Source organism: Pituophis catenifer, unplaced genomic scaffold, assembly GCF_029215685.1.
Source record: "Pituophis catenifer annectens isolate HBS135680 unplaced genomic scaffold, rPitCat1.0.hap2 SCAF_1, whole genome shotgun sequence".
Taxonomy (NCBI): Eukaryota; Metazoa; Chordata; class Lepidosauria; order Squamata; family Colubridae; genus Pituophis; species Pituophis catenifer.
This window is the reverse complement of record NW_027256881.1, coordinates 133,028,535-133,050,330: the sequence shown is the minus strand read 5'-3', so window position 1 is coordinate 133,050,330 and position 21,796 is coordinate 133,028,535. Positions and strand designations below refer to the sequence as shown.

The 21,796-nt window shown below is 40.8% G+C and overlaps 1 protein-coding gene across 1 annotated transcript; it reads left to right on the top strand.

The window, feature by feature from the left end:
- The first annotated feature begins 9,684 nt into the window (after positions 1 to 9,684).
- On the top strand, positions 9,685 to 21,763 carry CMPK2 (cytidine/uridine monophosphate kinase 2). The gene is made up of 5 exons (XM_070955230.1): positions 9,685 to 10,361; positions 14,986 to 15,100; positions 17,104 to 17,305; positions 20,208 to 20,441; positions 21,236 to 21,763. Exons 1-5 carry the CDS (start codon positions 9,696 to 9,698, stop codon positions 21,357 to 21,359), a joined length of 1,341 nt encoding a protein of 446 aa, XP_070811331.1. The 5' UTR covers positions 9,685 to 9,695; the 3' UTR covers positions 21,360 to 21,763.
- Positions 21,764 to 21,796: the final 33 nt, after the last annotated feature.

The following is a 21,796-nucleotide window of genomic DNA, read 5'->3' as shown; positions in this document are numbered from 1 at the left end:
TTCTTCTTCTGCCTCGGGATTGCGGCGCTCCAGAGGAGACCGCGGCTTTTAAACGACCAGATAACGGCATGCATGTGATCCTCGCTCGCCTGACCCAAGTTTCGGTTTCCTTTAAGTAGAAATCGCTCGGTGCCGTTCAAGGTGGCCAGACTCGCCGCGCCTTTGATGGTGCGTATGTGTGTGTGTGTGTGTGTGTCCCAGGCGGAGCTCCGAGAGGAAATGCTAGAGGAAAATGGGACCAGTTTAGGAAGCTGGAAGTGGCAGCGTTTCAGGACCTGAACGACTTGAAGGTTTAGGACTCTCGCTCCGGCAAAGTGCTCGGCCCAGAACGGCGTGCGTAATGGGTGCTTCAAAGGAAAAGGGGGTGTTTCGTGGCGAGCGCAGGTTCCACATTCTACAAGACCCTCCCCACAATTCTTCTCCTAAGACGACAGAGTTGGGTTCCTCGAAGGGCCGAGGCAAGGCGGGCATAAGACTAGACTAGACTAGACTAGACTAGACTAGACTAGAACAGAACAGAACAGAACAGAACAGAACAGAACAGAACAAGTATTTGCAATGCGGATGATGAGTAGAGTTTACACTTGGCTATACTCGCACCCCATCCTAGTCTTTGCCTGCTCAAGTGCTCAAGAGCAGGGGTCTCCAACCTTGGCAACTTTAAGCCTGGCGGACTTCAACTCCAAGAATTCTGGGAGTTGAAGTCCGCCAGGCTTAAAGTTGCCAAGGTTGGAGACCCCTGCTCAAGAGTTCTTACTTGGGTTACCCGTTTCTGTCAGGGAGGGGGACTCAAAAATTTGGTGGGGAAAAAAAAAAGGATAGACATGGACTCTGCCAAGGGCATTGGTTTTGTAAGCCTTCAGAAGAGAGGACCAAAAAGTCAAGATTTCGTTTGACTTTTGGTTTTTTGAAGTTTTGGACATTTCTGAGGAGCAAAGTTAATGCAAACCTGACAGGTATCCATTTCACAACTGAGATTTGTGCTCTTTCCTCCCCCCCACCCCTCGCTTTGGAGAATGGCCCTTGGTTGGGATAGCCCTCCTTGTGCATCCTTAACTTCCAGAAGGATGAGGAGGCAGCCTTGCTTGCTGGCCAACCACATTTCAGTGTAGCACATTGGATAAATCTAGTGGGGGGACGGACACACACAAGGAAGGGGGTAGTTTGTGTTAGGATGTCGCAGAAACCTACAAAATGGGATAACTGAATTTACCCATCGATAGTTATTTCTTGTGAACACAGCCAGTAGACAGATACTTGTGTGTGACACCATTTGTAAGACCTAGACGCAGTACCAGACTTCACATTTAGGGTTATAACTATAAAACATACAGGGATATTTTTCCTCATTTAGGAAGGATATAGTGTAACTCAATTCTATTGTGGCAGTACATTATGTCTCTGATCAATACATTCATGTCTGAATCATTGACTCATAGGGCTGGAAGGCACGCTGGAGGTCTTCTACTCCAACCCTCTGCCCAAGGCATTTTTACCATTCTAGAGAAATGGTTGTCCAATCTTTGCTAGAAAATCTCCAGCAATGGAGCACCACATCAGAAAATTGCTCCTTAATTCCAGGTTGGATTTCCCTTTGATAATCTTCCACCCATTACTTCGTGTCCTGCCTTCAGATGCTATGGAGAGTAAATAGATGCCCTCTTCCCTGTGACAGCCCTTCAAGTATCGGAAGACATGTCCTCCCCAGGCCTTCCCTTCATTAGGCTGAACATACTTCGTTCCTTTAACTGATCATGGTATGACTTAGTCTCCAGGCCCCTCTTCAGCTTTGTTGCTCTTCTTTGGACTCTTTCTAGGGTCTCACATCTTTTTTGTGTCATGGTGACCAGAACTGGATGCAGTATTCCAAGTTATGCAATATTTATTTATTTATTTATTTATTTACCAAAAATTTATATGCCGCCCTTCTCCCTAAGGACTCAGGGCGGTGAACACAAGTTAAAAACATACAATGATAAAAGATCAAAATGATTAAAACCCAGTTAAAACAACAACAATCAAAATAAGAAAAACCCAAGGATCAAGGTCAACCCATTTGTTGAAACAGCCAGGTCTTTAAGTCCCGACGGAAGGAGCGGAGATCAGGCGCCGTCCGAAGCTCGGTGGGTAACTTATTCCAGAGGACAGGGGCGCCCACGGAGAACGCTCTAGCCTTGGACATCACCAGCCGACATTGTCTGGCCAACGGTACCCTAAGGAGGGCAGCCCTGTGAGATCGAACAGGACGGTGGGAGGCGGGTAGGAGATGGTCCTGCAAATACCCCAGACCTAAGATATGTAGGGCTTTAAAGGTGAGTACCAGCACCTTGAAGCGGATCCAGAGGACCACTGGTAGCCAGTGCAGCTCGCGTAGAAGAGGGGTTACACAGGAGTAACGGGGAGCTCCCGTAACCACCCGCGTGGCCACATTCTGAACCAGTTGAAGCCTCCGGGTGCACCTCAAGGGCAACCCCATGTAGAGGGAGTTGCAGTAAACCAAACGAGAAGTAACCAGGGCATGAGTGACCGTGCGGAGGGCATCTCTCTAGGAAAGGGCGCAACTGGCGCACCAGGCGAACCTGGGCGAAGGCCCCCCTGGTCACGGTCGTAAGATGGTCTTCCAATATTCCAAGTGTGGCCTCACTAGCAAAGTATAGAGCAGTACTATCACTTCCTGTGATCATGATGCTAATCCTCCGTTGATGTGGGAAAGCCTTGATTTTTTTGGCAGCTGCAGCCCACTGCTGACTTATACTTAAGCGGTGGCCCACCAGGACACCTGAGAATCCCTCTCATAGGCACTACTGTTGAGCCAGGTACAGCCTATCCTGTACTTCTGCATCTGTTTTTTCTTGCCTAAGTGCAGGACCTTACTTTTCTCGCCACTGACCTATATCTTGTTGGATAGGGCCCAGAATTCAAGTCTGTCAAGTCAAGATTCTTTTGAATCTTGGGTCTGTTTTCCAAAGTGTTGGCAATTTCTCCCAAAAATCAGGAGCCTAGACTGAAGGTTTGGGTTTTTTTAAAAGCTCCCATTGCATTCCCATAAGTAGGCCTTTGGCTTATAACAGTGTGTGATAGCTATTAATCCAACAAATACAGTATAACATTTTGTCAGAAAGCAGTGCAGGAATGAAAACCTTTTTTCTCTGAATTTTTTAAAGGCATATATATAAGGCATTTTAGAGAATTTATAGACTGTAAAGATGGGATCAAGAGATAAGACCATCCTAAAGTTCACATCACATCACATCCACATCATTTATGCATGTGTAAATAATAAAACTCCAGACTCTCTTTCTCTAACATGCAAATATCAATATTCTTTGTTTATCAGTTATTTTTATATTATTCTGAATTAGATGCCTTTCAGGTATGCTTGGCTACAGTTCTCATGTGCTACAGTACTTAATCCAGGGTGCTGGGCGGGATGTGGGTGTTATCATGGTCAGTGGAGAGTTGTCCCCTCTAGCATCACACAGAGGTTTCTATCATGACTACCAGATACTGTCATTCTTGGCATATGCTTAGAAAAGTTCAATATGCAGGTTAATGGAAAACAGCATTTACTGTATGATATGCTGCTCTATTTATGTTGTCATCTGGCCGAAGCGATAGCAGCTCACCACAAATATTAGACTAGCCATACTGGATTAAAATAAATAGCAGTGGTAAAGACATTTCCAGCCTCTTTGCAAAGAGTTTTGAATGTTGGTGAAGCGAAATTAGTGATGTGGATAAAGTAAGTACTACCAGGCCTAATAACTGTACCAAATGAAAACAATCGTAAGAATCAGATGGCACCGACCAGTACGCTCCCAAAGAGAGGGACTTCTCAGGGTGTCATCAGCCAGGCAATGTCGGCTGGTGACCCCCAGGGGGAGGGCCTTCTCTGTGGCAGCTCCTGCCCTCTGGAACGATTTGCCCCAGGAGATGCGAAGGATATCGGATCTCCGGGCCTTTCGCCGTGCCCTAAAAACTTTTATTTTCCATCAAGCAGGGCTGGTGTGAAACCCCCCCCCTTTTTTTTTAGCTTTTTAAATTGTCAGTGGGTTTTAGTTTGAATGTTTTAAATTTTGGGCCAAAGTCATGTAATTCTTTTAAAAAATTTAAATTTTATATTGGTATGTGTTTTAGTTCTGGCTGTGCACCGCCTTGAGTCCACTAGGAGAAGGGCGGTATACAAATTGAATAAAATAAATAAATAAATAAGTTGTGTTATTTAGAGAAAAATAAATCAGAGTTGAAAACTGACTAGTGACTTAAGTAGAAGCAAACACCGAACTAGCCAAATGTTTAGAGAGTCTGCTGAAGTTTATTCTGTGAACAGTCAAGGGTAGGGTTTGAAAACAAAAGTACATACTTTGGAGCCTAGGCAGGCCAAACTAAGAACTCAAGGCAACATTGACAATTCAACATTCCAGAGTTTGAACTCTGCTGTCCTAGACTTTTAGCAGAATCTCAATCAGCCTTCTACCCTCCACTGTAGACATACAAGCAACTCATTAGTTGGGTGCTCTCTCTCTCCCCTCCTTTCTTCTCTCTTAGGAAGATTTTCCAACCAGGAGGATCCAGCTGTCTTCTCTCCCTGTGGAATGAGCTCAGGCTAGGCCAGGCCAGGCCAGGCAGGATGGAAGAGTGGGGAGTTTCCTTCTGCAGACCTGATAAAAGTAATCCAGCAGATATTTTCTTTGGGGGTTTCTGCTTGTTGTCTTCAGAGAACTTTCTCGATCTTCTTCTACGCCTGCCTCTTCAACAGGGCAGCCTTTATGCTCAGCAGGTCCTGAATCTGAAGACACTCATCACAAGAAGGCTGGAGTGCTGCTTTCCCCATAAACGTGTGAAAATAGTCTGTGTGAGGACAGATGGTTGAATCGCGGGCGCCCATAAAAAGCAGAATAACCCATACATCAGTATATACATTTCGTCTCTATCAATAATGGTTCTGGAGAAATTATGCGAATGGCTATAAGAAACAGTGCTTTTTCTGTCGAATAGATGAGGGGTTAATTGGAGTTCAGTTTTTATTCCTTGTGTTTTTTTCCCCCCTTGTTCCTGCTTTCCTGTCCCACTTTATTATTCTTGTTTGGCCAGAGATGAGAACACTCTTCACCAAGGACACTGATAGAGCAACCATGACTCCTGCTATGTTTTTTTTCCCACCCACAATGATAGGGAGTCTAAATTGCCAGAGGAATTCTAAATAAAACATCTGGAAGGAGATTATTTTTTTTACAAAAACAGTTATGCTCCATTTTGTAGATGATTCATCAGTGCCAAATCTGTATTATTTGTTTAAGTATAAAGATGAATCTCTGGTTTTATTTTCATGTTGTAAACTAACATAGATCCCCTTATGCTTCTTTCTTGTATCAATCAGAACTTAACATTTTTACACTCCTGAACCTTAGTTAATTTTATTTGTTCCAGTTACAATATTAATTTGCCAATATTATTTGACAAATACACTCCATTTGTCACGGAGTGTATTTTTAGACCCAAGATCAATATATGTGTGTCTACAGGTAGTCCTTGACTTACGACCACAATTGAACCCAAAATTTATGTTGCTAAGTGAAACATTTGTTGAGTTTTGTCCAGTGGTGGGATTCAATTTTTTTTTACTACCGGTTCTGTGGGCGTGGCTTGGTGGGCGTGGCATGGCATGGCTTGGTGGGTGTGGCAGGAGAAGGATACTGTAAAATCTCCATTCCCACCCCACTCCAGGGGAAGGATACTGCAAAATCCCCATTTCCTCCCGATCAGCTGGGACTTGGGAGGCAGAGAATAGATGGGGGCGGGGCCAGTCAGAGGTGATATTTACCAGTTCTCCAAATTACTCAAAATTTCCGGTACCGGTTTTCCAGAACTGGTCAGAACCTGCTGAATACCATCTCTGATTTTGTCCATTTTATGACTTTTCTTGCCAGTGTTGTTAAGTGAATCATTGCAATTGTTAAGTTAGTAACACAATTGCTAAGTAAATCTGGCTTCCCCATTTACCTTGCTCATCAGAAGGTTGCAAAAGGGGATCAGCTGACCCCAGGACGTTGCAATGGTCATATATATGAACCAGTTGCCAATCATCTGAATTTTGATCATGTGACAGTCATGTGAAAAATGGTCATAAGTCACTTTTTTCAATGCTCTTGTAACTTTGAATGGTGACTAAATGAACTATTGTAAGCTGAGGACTACCTGTATATATGTCTAAATGTGTATAAGAAAACAACTAAGAAAGGAGACATTACAGTATAGATATTTTAACTTGGCCTATACTCTGTTCCTTTCTCCAGTATAAAAAGTTAGGATTAACTTTAAGTACAGGACAATTTACAACAGTTTATTTAATGACCATTCCAAGTTACAACAGCACTAAAAACAATGATTTGTGTACACCATTGCAGCATCCCCATAGTCACATGATTAAAATATAGACAGTACTGTACAGGTAATCCTTGACTTCTGACCATTCATTTAGGGACCATTTGAAGTTTCAATGGCACTATGAAGAAAGTGACCTATGACAGTTTTTCACATGACCATTGCAGCATGGTCCCCCATGGTCATGCGATCAAAATTCAGATGCTTGGCAAATGGCTCATATCTATGACGACTGTAGCATCCCAAGGTGATATAATCCCCTTTTGCGACTTTCTGACAAGCAAAGTCAATGGGGAAGACAGATTCACTTTAAAACCACATTACGAATTGAACTACATTGATTCATTTATAGTGTGGCAAGAAAGGTTGTGGAATGGGGCTAAACTCCCTTAACAAGAGTCTTGCTTAACATCAGAAATTCTGGTTCAGTTGTAGTCGTAAGTCAAGGACTACCTGTACAGTCTTCTATCATTCTCCTAAATCTTCTGCCAGTTTTTTCCATATGTTTACAGCTGCTGTGATTATTCTGCTGGAGACACTGTGAATGAAAGTCATTGGCCGCTGCTGTGGTCTCACTCAAAGTTTGCTCTTGCAGTGCCCTGGGCCTGACCCATTTCCCCCCTATATTTATTATTTATTTATTTATTTATTTATTTATTTATTTATTTATTTATTTATTTATTTATTTATTTATTTTTGCTCCCTTGCCAGGCAGACATATTACTTAAACAAGCTTGCCAGGCAGACATATTACTTAAACAGCTCTTCCTGAGCTGTTTTTCTCTCCAATTCAAAGGGCAAGTTAACCAGCTCAGTTCCCGGACCTTAATTGGTTGATTAGAACACTCTGGCAGCTGCTGCTTGAAACTCACCAAATCTTAATCAGTTTCACTCTTGTAGTCAGGTCAGGAAATTGGTTATAAATGTCTGCATTGGTTAGAAGATGATTTTTTTCATCACTGTTTATTACCATTGTACTTGTCAATGATACTAGCTAACCAAGCTGTAGTGTGAAGGCCACGGCATAGCTGTGAAAACTGGATCAAAAATATTAAATGAAGAAAAAAAATGCTATATATGTAATGTGAAGGCAAGAGCCATCAAAGAAGAGCCGGAAGACACTTGGGGGGCGGGGGGCGGGGGGCGGAGGATGATTAATTAAAAAGTGGCTAGATGCTTTCTGGTAACACCAGTTAGGACTTTACAAGAAATCAAAGGTGCAGTTTACTCTTTGACAATTCTGATGACATGTCCATCAGATTCCAAAAAGTCAAAACTGACTAAGAAACAAATTAAAGCAGAGGTGGGGAACCTGCAGCTTTTGAGATGTCACTGAACAACTCCCAGTAGCTAATGAGCATGGCTGATATTGAGGGATGCTAAGAATTGTTTCTGTAGCATCTGAAGGATCAGAGGTTTACCACGGTGCTAAATGCATAGCAGGATGGAACCAATGTTCCATGTGTTGATACATTATCTTTAATATTCTGTTACCATAACTCTTGAGAATAGACATCAAGTGCAGATAATTACGTTTGTGCAAAGCAAATATTCAGTTGGGGAATTTCAAACGAACAGGATTTTGTCACACATACACAAATAGGCTTTTCTATATATTTGGTGTTAAGTCTTGTTTGGTTTCTTTGCTATGTTTCATCTACTATAGCAGTGATGGCTAACCCTTTTGCCATTGCATGCCAAAAGCGGGGGGAGCACAGGGGGGGCTCGCTCACGTGTGCCCACACCCAAAATTCAATGCCCCCCCCGTGCCCCGTGCATGCGCGTGTGACCCCCCTATGTTTCCCACGCTTTTGGCACTTGATGGCAAAAAGGTTACCGGTGGGCCCGTTTTTCATCCTCCCCAGGCTGACTTCCGGTGGACCCGCAAGGCCCAAAAATTAGCTGGCTGGTGAGCACATGCGCACTGGAGCTGCCCACAGATATGGCTCCATGTGCCACCTGTGGCACATGTGCCATAGGTTCGCCATCACGGTACCATAGGATTTCAGTTGAAAAATATCTCTGGTGGGACGTGCTCTAGGGGCCACAGAAAATGAGCTGGGAACTGCTCTCTCCTGGCGTCCAGTTTGCCCGCTCCTGCTTTTTTAAAGTTTTGGAGACTTTCATTTTACTGAGGCTGTGCAATATATTTGCAGAAGAAGCCACCCTAATTGCATACCAGATTAAAAGTTGTTTTAAGAAATTTTTAAAAAATTGTAAATGTATTAGTATGTGTTGGCAACCAATCAACTAACAACTCAACATGCCAGAGTTTAACTATCAAGCTGGAAATCCACCTGATCCAGGGATGAAATCCAAATTTTTTCCCTACACGTTCTGTGGGCATGGCTCGGTGGGCTGGCAGGGAAAGAACATTGCAAAATCTCCATTCCCACCCCACTCTGGGGCCAGCCAGAGGTGGTATTTGCCGGTTCTCCAAACAACTCAAAATTTCCGTTACTGGTTCTCCAGAACCTGTTAGAACCTGCTGGATTTCACCCCTGACCTGATCCCAATTTAGCAGAAATTGGTCAGAAATCAAGTTCCATGGTGTTGCTTTTTCCTATCCACACTGTCCAATTTCTGTGGCAAAACTAAGAAAACTGCCTTTGGGGCATATGATGCTGCTGTGAAGAGGAATAAGGTTTATTTTGCCTTTCAGTGTGCAGGGCAGTTGTGCACTAATTAAAATAAACACCCTTCGTATAAAAACGGGGGCACTTTTTATTTTTATTTTGTATGTTAACGTTTTCCCCAGAATATACAAACGTTAATCCGATGCATACACAACCCCCCCTCCCCCATCCCCGTCAAATAATGTTGTGCCTTCTCCAAAGCTCATTCCCATAAAACGTATTTGCATTTGCTTCGGATCCCAACCTTTTTTTTTTTTTTTCCTTTCTTCAAAACAAACGAAAGGCAAATTTTTCAGAGGTGCTCGCCTGCTTAGTAATTACTCGGATCTCTCGGTAAACTTTCACTTTCATGAAAGTATCGGCTTCATTGCTTCATTTCCCCAATCGTCTCGGTTTCCTTTTCTCATGGGTTTCCTCCCCTATGACTTTTGGATACGGTTTCTTGAATCCTAACTTCCTCCTGGGTCTGGGTTTGTTTTTATTTTTTGCTATCGCAAAGTCGCAAAAGGGAGAGGCAAGCGGGGGTGGCGGTGGTTAACTTTCGTTTCTCCGCCGGTCTCTCTTTTTCCTCCTGGCGATAACAACAATCGGCCGTCGATTTTGGGCCACTCGTTCCCGAACGGGCCGGCCTCTGGGCGGCTTCTTAAAAGACAGCTCCCGGTTTCGTTTCTCCTCATGCTGATCCGCAGCGCCGCTGGATCCCTCCGGCTGCTACGGTTAACCATGGACAGGCTGCTCTCTGCGCACCAAGCGGGCTGGCTGGAGCGCTCCTTCGTGGCCGAGTCGTCAGGGGCGGAGGTGGATTATTTCGCCCTGAGCGGCGTCGGAGAGCAGCCAGCCAACCGCGCGAGGCCCCAGTGCTTTTTGCCCCCTCCGGGTAGATGCTATTCCTTCGGCGTCCCCGTGGTTGCAACCCTGCGGGAGCGAGTTCGGGCTGCCCGGCTAAAGAGGACTTTGCAGCGCCGGCTCGAGCAGGCGCCTTGGGGCGCTCGGGGCCGCGTCTTGCCTCTCCTCTCCTACAGCCGTGACGGAGCTGTGCTGGAGAAAGGCTTCTTGATTCAGGACGAGCAGGGCCTGCCGGAGACGCGGGCCTTTTTGGAAGAGCTCTTGGCGGGCCTGCTGCTCCCAGCGCCGGCCCACCTGTGTGTGTACGAGCAAGGCGAAGGCGGCCGGCTCGGCTGCGCCTTGTGGGGCTTTCAGGGGGCAGGAAAGGAGAGGGAGCTGCTGGGCAGAGCTAATGTGGTGGCCGCGGAAGAAGCGGAATTCCACCCTGCCGTTCCTCACCTTCTGGGCAACACCGTGTTCAGGTCTCGGGAAACTGCCCGACAAGTGCTGGAAGAAGTAAGTGGTTAGGATAAAAGAGGAGTTCTGCAGAACTAAGCCTCCTTTTTAGGGCTACCTGTGCTTCAGTTTACAACAGTTCATTTTTTTTTTTTAAATTTGATTTATATGCCGCCCTTCTCTGGAGACTCAGGACGGCTTACAATGTGCTAAGCAATAGCCTTCATTCTTTTGTATATTTATACAAAGTCAGCTTATTGCCCCCACAAACTGGGTCCTCATTTCACCTACCTTAGAAAGGATGGAAGGGTGCTTTAGACCACTGTACTATCAAGGCTCTACTATCAAGCTTTAGTGACCGTTCAAAGTTACAACGGCCTTGAAAAAGTGACTCAGGGCCATGTGCTTCACACTTACGACCGTTGCAGCATCCTCGCAGTCACATGAATTCAGAGGCTTGGCAACTGGTTCATTATTTATGACAGTTGCCGTGTCCAGAGTTCATGTGACTACTTTTGGCAGCCTTCTGATAAAGAAAGTCAACGGGGGAAGCCAGGTTTACTTTACAACCATTCTACTCACTTAACTTAACTTAACTTAACTTAGTACAGTGGTCTAAGCACCCTGTTATTAACACAGCTGCCTGCAATTACTGCTGGTTCGAATCTCTCCAAGGCTCAAGGTTGACTCAGCCTTCCATCCTTTCTAAGGTAGGTAAATTGAGGACCCAGATTGTGGGGGCAATAAGCTGACTTTGTATAAATATACAAAAGTATGAAGGCTATTGCTTAACGCATTGTAAGCCGCCCTGAGTCTCTGGAGAAGGGCGGCATATAAATCAAAATTTAAAAAAACAAAAAAACTGCAGCGATTCACTTAACAACTGGGGCAAGAAAGGTCATAAGATGGGGCAAAACTCGCTCAACAACTGTCTTGCTTGGCAACGAAACTTTGGGTCATAAGTTGAGGACTACCTGTATACAGAGGGTGGGAGGGTGTCTCTGGGCAAGCAAAAGCCAGAGATAGCAGATAGTGACCAGGTGGCTTCTGTGGATAGAGTGATGGAGGAGGTTTAATAGAGTTAGGCGATCATACAGGGGAAACATCCTTGTTTGGGTCTAAACCAGGGGTGTCCAACCTTGGCAACTTTAAGACCTGTGGACTTCAATTCCCAAAGTTCCCCAATCAGTATGGCTGGCTAGGGAATTCTGGGAGTTGAAGTCTACAAGTTGCCATGGTTGGATACCCTTGGTCTAATCAGTAATGGCACCAATAAGGGAACCTGGTTTTCTCATTTCCGGAACTTTGGGTATTGGGGGGAATGATAATAAAGTAGGCTTGATGTTGCAGTCACAAAATTTACCTTTTTTAAATAAGTTAGATAAATGATAAATTGAAAAAAGTAGACTCAGTCAGATCATCTAGGACTAAGTGTTTCACAAACTTCGTTAAGTTTACAATGGGTGGACTTCAACTTCCAGAATTCCTCAGGCTGCACGATGAGGCGATAAATCAGAGTCCCCCAAACTGGTCAATACATTATCAATCATCAAGGGTCAATATTATGATTCATAGTATTTATTAATAAATGTATTTATTAAATTATTTTCCTATAATGTTTGAGACCCAATGAACCATCTGAAATTCATGAAGAGGATGATAAAGGATTTGAGGCCTTGTGTTAAATAGACCTACATGTGTCTCCTGCAAGAGGCATAACTCAGTTTAAATTGCAGTGTTGGCAGTGATAGTGGCAATCACACTAACTGGGTCAAAAGTTGTCATGGTTTTCTCCAAGAAGCTTTTCATATCTTGGGCCTTCACATCTGGAGTATATAAGCAGTCCTCCACTTATGACTGATTGCTTAGTAACCATTCAGAATTACAAAGGGCCTCCCCGGGAGTACTTATGACCTGGCAGTTCCGATGGGCTCTTGCCACACAGTCATGTGATCACATTTTGGGAGCTCAGCATTCAACCTGCATTTATAACGCTTTTTCAGTGTCCTGGGTTAAACGACTGCATTTTATGACTTTTTTAAAAAAAACTAAAAACTCTTACTTCAGGTTTTCAGCAAACTCAGCCCACAGCAAACAACTGGTTCGCTTAAGGACCATGGCATTTGCTTAATAACTGCCACAAAAATAGGGTCAGTCATGGGATGACCTGTTCTGGCTCTGTTGTAAGCTAAAGTTGACTTGTATGCTCCACCATACATTATGAGAGCCAGTTTGGTGAATAGGTTGCCCTTGACTTATAATTGGTTGCTTAGCAACCATTTGAAGTTATGATGGGTCCCCAAAAGAATGTATGTATGACCCAGTTCCGGCGGCTGCTCCTTCTCAATATCACATGACCGTATTTTGAATGCTTGGCAACTGGCCCACATTTAAAACCGTTTGCAATGTCCTGCAATCACACGACCATGATTTACAACATTTTTACGAGAAACCATTTTTCACTTCCAATTTTACACAAGCAAACAATGTGTTTGCTTAATTTGTGGAGGTTGTTTAACGACCATGGTAGTTGCTTTATGACCGCAGTGGTTGCTTAATGACTGCCGTAAAAAAGGGTCATAAAGTTGGGTTGGCCATGTGAATGACCTGCCTTACATTCATCATGACTTACAGCCGTAATAGGCTAGTTCCATTGTGATCGTAAAGCAAGGACTACCTGTAGTGGTTAAGACATCTGACTGGACACCAGAAGACTCTGAGTTCTAGTTTTTTCTACCAGCTGGATGACCTTGGGCCAGTCACTTTTTCTCAGCCCTGGAAAGGAGGCAAGGGCAAACCATTTCTGAAATGTTGCCAAGTAAGCTGCAGGGACTTGTCCAGGCAATTGCTAGGAGCCAAAAACTTACTCAAAGGCACAAGAAATAACACACACACACACACACCCAATATATTACTTTCAACTGGGCTGATTCATTCATGTCTATTTGAAGAAAAGGCACTAAATTACTACATGGCACATTGGGAATACCATATATGAAATAATTACGTTATTAACACATGACTCTTAATGATGCTTGTTTAAATTTCAGGAGGGTTTTTGTTTTTAATTATTGAACTATCAAGTAACTGACATAAATTTGTGATCCATACGCATGCACACCGATACAGTATACAATGTTTTTATGTATAAGCTTATTTTAAAATCTGGTAATAAGATAGACAATATATAAGTTGATAGTTAATATATATCTAAAGCTTTACCAAAGGTATTTCTATTGCAACTGAAATTAAATATAACGTTCATCAAATTTGATAGCATTGTAGTTCCTGTGTCTGGTGTATTTTTACAGTATCTATAATCTTTTCCAGCAAGGCAATTGAAGAGGTCTTGTTAATCCACTTCTTAATTATTCAGTTATCTATTTGTTTCCAATTATTATTAGCTGCTAAAGTTAAGTAGTATACATTTCTCATTTTTTATTTAGTCTCAAAAATAAATTCACTGTATTGTATACAATTCTTTTTAAATAATTATTTTGTCTCCCCCGAATTTTGACTCCAAACTGATATATAACTATTGTATAACTACTACAAATGAAATATAGACAAATATTTGGAAGAATAATTATGATGTACAGGTGCCAATCTGCCTAGAATCAACTGCCAGTGATGCAAAATCTTCCACAGAATTTCTTGTATTGAAGCTGGAGTGAATCAACCTGATTTCTATAATGCCTGCCAATTTATCTCCTAATGAGTTCACCAAAATGAGTATCCTAAACTTCCTTAGTTTAAGAGGAAGAGGTGGCTCTTCTTGTTTCTAACTTCAGTAGTAACCTATAAAGTTTTGAAATTATTCTCTTTAGTTGTTCTGTATAATTATGTATTAAGCTCTCAAAATTAGTATAAAACTGAATTGCTGAAAGTCTAACATCCTTAATGTGCAGTAGAAATTTAATAATTAAGAAAAACAGTTGCAACTTCTCACTTACTCATTGCTATATGTCTTGTTTATTGAGGGGTTCCCTATTGCAATAGAAATCTTTTATTCTGTAAAAGTTGTGTCTTCTCAAAAGTTTCATTTGAGTCAGACTATGGTAATTGTCATGGGTTTTTTTTTATGTTATTAAAGCAGTTAGAATAGAAGTATACTTTATCAAGGTCTTTTGAGTTTTGTTTTTGAACAATAAAATGTTTATTTAAATGGAAAATGTATGAAAAATCCTTGTGGAGAATGTAAATTGTGTATCATTATGCAAAACACGATACCATGTTGTTCAAACTTAGTTTTTCAATGTTTGTATTCTGTTTGTACTCTAGTGTCTTGAACAGGGATTATCTATGTTTTCTTGAAGAAAATATGGATAAAGGGGACATGGATACATATTCCAAAGAACCTTGTAAAATGTGTATGTTTAATTGCACAATATCTTTTAAATTAGGCCAATCAAACTTAAGTCTTTTTAAGTGTTGCTTTCCTATGAACTACCCATTGAATGGCCAATTTATAGCTCCTATGTGAAAGACAGAGATTTCGGTATCTGTCTCTTATGAATGTCAGCTGAATTTCTTTCAGGTGACAGAACTGTTGCTCAGAATGTAGGTCATGTAGGATGTAGAGTCATGTTCTTTAGTCTATCTGGCATTTCAAGTGGACCTCACAAGCATTGTTCCTTAGGTACTGCTTCTAGCCCTTCAGAATCAATGTATTTTCTCATTACAGTGCACTTCAATAATTCCTGAATCCAGACTGATTCTAGAACTTGTGGATAAGTGTCCTAAACAGCCAAAGAAAGGAAATTTTCCTGTAATTGTTATTGAAGGACTAGATGCAACAGGTAAGAAAATATATATGACAGCATAAGCTTTTCTTTGACTGACACATTTCATATAGTATCAAATCAACTTACTTTATGGGTTTGCACTGAACTGAAAGCAAACAGGTTAGGGTTTGTGCAACATCTTAAAACTATAAAAAATCAAGGTTACGAACAGACAAGTGAGTACCTTAACATGTTTTCTTGTCTGATTGTTTCCTAGGCAGCATCTCTTCCCTTCTTTCCTCAAGATATCATTCACACAGTCTATGATAACTCTGTAAGATTTTATAGTTTAGTACAATTGCTTTAAATTCCACTCAGAAGCCTCTTGACAATCAAAAGCTGGGGAAAGGATGGTAGCCCATGCTTTTTCCAAGTTCAGTCAACAGACCACTGGAGTTCTTCCCTTTGTCTTAAAAGACCAATTATTTTCTCTCTCCAGCGGAGGGGAGGGACTGGAGTGGCTCCTTTTTTGTGTAACCAGCAATATATCTTCCTAACGGGGATGTGGATTGACAATCTGGCATGCAATCTTAATTTGTTGCAGTTGCTGATGAAGAGAACCTCGGTTTCTAAATAGAATACATTGGATTAACTTGCTTAAAAATTAATTCTTCCCATTGAAAAATACCAGCACTTTAGCTACTATATGTAATTGTTTACTTTTTCACCACTGCCCTTAGAACAGTTTCACCAGGCTTGAGAGTTATGGATCTTTTTTAAAAAATATAAATTGTAGTTGCATCACAGCAATAAACAAACAAGGCATGCAAGTGACATACTGCCCAGAATTATTTGTAGGTTATTAGTTATTTTGGAGGTCATTAGAGTGTCCAAATTAGCAAGAAAATAAAATGGCAACAAATTAAATAAAAGTGAAGTGTGTTTGATAGTAATTTGAGGACCAGTGAACAGATGTTAAGGTTAGTAGAAAAGAGAAATCTTTGTCATATGGCAGGGTTGGATAGCTGATAGTGTATGGATCAAATATAGCCTGCAAATCCATCTTTCTACCTTCCTCAGAGCTCCCTTGTCATTCTTGTGAGGATTGTAGGAATTGTAGGCTAACATAGCATAAGGGCACAGAGTGAGGAAGGCTGACATACATTAATCTGTTTCAGTTCATAAAGAAATGTCAGGTGACTAAGGATTATTTTTTCCCTTGTTTAGTAATTCATCTGATGCTTGCTGTTTATAACAATATCTAGGTAATGGGATTCTACTCCTGCATTGTAATATGCCATAGTTTATTTAATCATGGTTTATTGAATAATGCCCAACTGGCTGAATTTGAACATAATTATAGTTTGTTAAAAACTACGTTTGGATGCACACTGTGTATTAAACCAAATAGAACATTTTATGGCTTAGCAGAATGTGTGATTTGTGAATGAGGCTGGTGGATTCATGCAAATAGTGGATTAAGCCCTGTTGTGAAGTTTAGACCATATGCTATCTTAATCCCAGTTCATTTAGTGCAGGTATAAGAAAGTTGCTTCTTGCCTTCGTGACATCTCTTCACAGCAGGATTGGTGACAGTTATGAGGCAGTGTTACTAAGGAAGTAAGGGGATTCCACTTTCAACTCTTCTTCCTTCGAGTCACAGCAACTAGCAATAGCAGTTAGACTTATATACTGCCTCATGGTGCTTTACAGCCCTCTCTTAAGTGGTTTACAGAGTCAGTCTATTGCCCCCAACCATCTGGGTCCTCATTTTACCGACCTTGGAAGGACGGAAGGCCGAGTCAACCTTGAGCCAGTCAGGATTGAACTGCTGGCAGTTGGCAGAATTAGCCTGCAATACTGCATTTCTAACCACTGTGCCACCACGGCTCTGCCAAGAGAATGGCTGATAATTCTCCACAAAACTGTGCTTTATCTGCAGATAACACAGGGAGAGATCCAAACACAAGGGGCTATTGCCTATGATACCAATGATCTAATCTAAATTCTTGCAAACTTGATCGATCCCCCTGTTGTGTCATAACTAAGGGTGACTTTTCTTCCTGTACCACATGTAGGCAAAACAACAGTGACTCATTTTTTGAAAGACTCACTCAATGCTGTGCTCTTGAGGACTCCTCCATCTTGCGTTAGCCAGTGGCGGAAGATTTTTGATGATGAACCACCACTCATACGGAGAGCATTCTATGCACTGACTAACTACATTGTGGCTTCTGAAATAGCTGAAGAATCCTCCAAGTCACCGGTGATTCTAGACAGGTTTGCAAAAATAAAGTGTTTCCAATGGAAGAAAATGTAGCTCAGAGATGAACTGTGGTGTCCTTGGGACTCTCTGAGCTTGGTTATTTGCTTGCAGATGTTTTAAAACTGGCTGGACAAGCTATAAGCTCCCATATAAACAGGGAGCAAACCCCCACATTTACCTGCATAGATGATGTTACATAGTTGGATAATGAAACGTTTGCAAGAAAACCAAGCTCAGAAAGCATCAAGGACTCAACAAAAATAAAACATCTTCATTGAAAGATGTGCCTTCTTGTCAATTGTACAAGTTGTGTTTCTAGTATTTTATGAAAGATTGAAATAGGAAGTTATCATGATTTATAATTATCCATTGCCTGTGGTTATTTTGCTCTATTACAGTTCTGAACTTTCAGGAATAATCAGTGGCTATGTATATGCTAGAAAAAGAAAAAGGCAAACCACTTCTGAAAAACCTTGCCAAGAAAACTGCAGGGATTAATCTAGGCAGTCCTCGGGGTCAAAAGTGATTGAAAGAAACCCACCTCCCAAAAAAAATAAATAGGCTAGATGATGAGCAGGATGATGATCTGATGATAGCAGTAGCTGAAAAATATCACTCTTAATTTTCAATTAATGGAATCAATTATGGACTTCTGATTGCTGAAAAGGACTTGTATTTGTGCTTTTAATTTGCTCTCCCATCTGTATTGAATGAAACGGGAGCTTCCAAAGCAGGGGTGAAATGTAAAATTTGTTACTACCGGTTCTGTGGGCATGGCTTGTGGGGGGGGGGTGTTAATGTGACTGGGTGGACGTGGCCAACTTTTTTTTTTTTAACTTTTCAAAGCATTTTTTCTAATGCTTTGAAAAGCTTCTGCCGATCAGGCAACTCAGCTGGGATCATCAGAGAGGCTTTTTAAAAAATACCTCTCTGCTGATCAGGCAACTCAGCTGGGATCGTCAGAGAGGTATTTTTTAAAAAATACTTCTCTGCCATCAGGCAACTCAGCTGGGATCGTCAGAGAGGCTTTTTAAAAAATACCTCTCTGCCATCAGGCAACTCAGCTGGGATCGTCAGAGACTTTTCAAAGCATTTTTTTTTTACCACCTCTTCAGTCAAGAGGTTGCAGAAAAAAATGCTTCTGATGATCCCAGCTGAGCCGCGCAATCATCAGAGACTTTTTTTTTTTAATTTTAAAAGCATTTTTTCGTCGGAAGAGGTGGTAGAAAAAATGCTTTGAAAAGAAAAAAAAAAACAAGCCTCTGATGATCATGCGGCTCAGCTGGGCATGGGGAGGGGGGCGCAGGGATTTTTGCTACCGGTTCTCCGAACCACCCGTCGCCATCGCTACCGGATCGGGTGCATTTCACCCCTGTTCCAAAGCAACCAGTGATATAATGGATGCTGTGACTACTATATCTGTGCTACAAAAATGTATTAGGATATAATGGTTCTTAAGCTGATACCTTGAATTTGGCTCTTTTGGAGTCTTAAAATTTTCAAATTATTTTTAAAGTAGTAAATTTTTATACCTCATTTGAGAATGCAGAGTTCAGTTTATTTCTAAAATATATCAGCCATCCAAATTATTTTTTTCATCCGTCATGAAAACAATATACAGTATGCATAGTTTGGTATAGTATTAGTATTATATTGGCATCTATATGAGTAAGATACAGATGGGTCAAAATACAGATACGTCTTGAGTCACCATATGCGAGTAGGCACATGGTATACATACACATTTTCTAAATAAATAAATAATAATAAAAAAAAAACCTTGCCTGATCTTTCAATACTTTAATTTCCCAAACTTAGTGAACCACAGAATGACTCATCCCTTAAGCTGACCAAAAAAAAAAAATAGTGAATTGTAAGAAAGTGTTTTAATGTGGTATTTGTTTATCAGCTGCCTGGAGAGAGAAATACAGTAACAGAGGTACAAGAGGACTTTAAAGCCATTTATTCTTCTTCAGTCTTGCTCACTCAGAATGACTAATTCTGATCTTTATGTAATTTATTGTGTCTCTCTCTTTGTGTGTGTGTGTGTGTGTATCACTCATACACTACATTACATTCAAATAACTTAATATTACGAGAAAATGGATTTTTTTTAAATATGACAAAATGAACTTTTTTTAAAAAAAATCATATTTATGTATTGTATTCTTGTATCACATTGAGTTTGGGGCTAGTGTTCATACTGCAGTCTGAAGAAAAGTACCTGTACAACTGACTCCCATTATTTTCTGACAAAATTTTAAGGAAAAGTTGATGGTGCTGCAAAGTAGCCAAAGTCTTCACAGAGCTTAGTTTGTGTTTTGAGAAAATCACTTTGCTTGGTTAGGTCTCTATGACAAGATCCTTGTGAAGAGAAAGTGAGGGTTTAAATTCCTTAAAACCATTCAGATCATATATATATATATATATATATATATATATATATATATATATATATATATATATATATATATATATATATATATATATATATATATTGTTAAAATTTACATACTGATCCATCCAACAAGACTCAAGGCAGTATACAAAGATATTCCACATTTCAGTCACAATACAACAGGAGGCTTCCCCTTCATTGTAATTTTGCTCTCAAAGGACTCCAGGAAAGCTAGTTATTAGCTTTCGGAAAAGCGAGTAGTGTGAATTCTAGTCTTTGGAATGATGTTCCAGAAAAGTGGGGCTGCAACTGAGAAGGCTTGTCCCATGATCCCCGAAGATGACATTCCACAATAGAAGGAATCCAGCAAGAGCCCACCCTTCCCCATGACCATTTTGAGGGAGGCAGAGTTGTCTTCACAGTTCATTTCATATGCAAAAATTGATGGTTCTAGAAGCAAAGAATGATAGATAGACAATCTTGGTCTGAAACTCACACTAATACCTTTGTTTGGACAGATATTGGCATAGCACTACAGCATACGCAATTGCAACTGAAATAACTGGGAACGTGCAAAATCTTCCTCCACCTCATCACCTGGTGTATCGCTGGCCTGATGATCTTCTGAGTCCAGACATTGTCTTGCTGTTGACTGTTAGCCCTGAAGAAAGAGCACGGAGGCTACAGGGACGTGGGATCGAGAAAACAAGAGAAGAGGTGGATTTGGAAGCAAATGATGTCTTCCGTCAAAAGTATGTACTAAAATGCAAAACAGGGTGCCACTATATTCCTTATTAGCAAACCATGAAAATCTTGCTCTTTTTATGTTAAGGAAAAATGGTAATGGGGGTTGATTAATTATGGGCAATTAATTATGAATATCTTGTGGAAGAGACTTATGTACTGGTTTTGGTGGACAAAAAGACCCTTAGTACATGTACATGTGTGACATTGCACTTTGCAGGGTCTACTGCCTTGAGTGAGGGGTTCTAAAATACCAGGTAGACTAACTGCAAATAGTAACCACTTCAATCAGATAAGCATTTGTATTTTTAGGTGCAATTGTGCTCCATAGTAATTGAAGCTGGAGTACAGTACTGTATGTGAAATCTTGGGTTCTTAGGTGGACTACATAATATATCAAAATATATGAAATACAAAAACTAAGCCAAGCTCTGATTCAGAGATTCTTTTTAATAATTGTGTCTATGCATATGTATAAAACTTCATGAAATCTTTGAATTGATTTGAAGTTAACTGATGCATTCAGTTCCAAGGAGACAATTCGGCTCACTTTCAGATCAAAGCTTAAAATTAAAGTTTTGCAAGCCCTATTAAAAATCTTTCCTTTTCGGACAACCTGGGATGATGACATATCAGTTTGCTTAATTTTGGATTAATGACTATCTGAATCCTTCCAGTGCAGTATTTAAATCACAATTCATAGCTTCTGAAGTATATACTACACTGAAAGTTTTGCAGTTGGCTCTCAGTATGAATGCAAAATTTTTCTACACTTGGTAATGCTATGTATTTTTTAAAATAGAGTTGAAGAGTCTTACAGAAAAATGGAAAATCCAGCATGTCATATCCTTGATGCCAATCCTCCTAAAGAAGATGTTGCCAAAGCTGCTCTACATTTGATTAAAAATCACTGCCATTTCCTATAGCTGTTTGTGTTATTGTCAATAACTATCAGAATCAAAATTTCTCAAAGAAAACAGGTGTTAATATTTTCTGAACAAGTGGGAAGCATAAGGCATATGCAAGACAATAAATAGTTTTTCATATGGACAAGCTAATTTTTAAAATATGTAATCATACTGAAATGTACTACTGCTAAAGGAATGCAATTGTTACTCTTCATAACTAAAAACAAAATATGTACATGCACATTCATGATATAAACTGTAATTGTATTGGCACTAAATTTGTGTAGATTTTTCAAAATATTCTCCTTGTTCTCAGTCTGAATTAACTTTGTGACAGTATCACATAGACAAATTATATCAAGGCTTTAATGAGGTGGGTTTATCAAAAAGTTAGACTAATTAAGGACTTGAACACGAATTACTATGGTCACTGGAGATAAAATTCTGAATTGAAA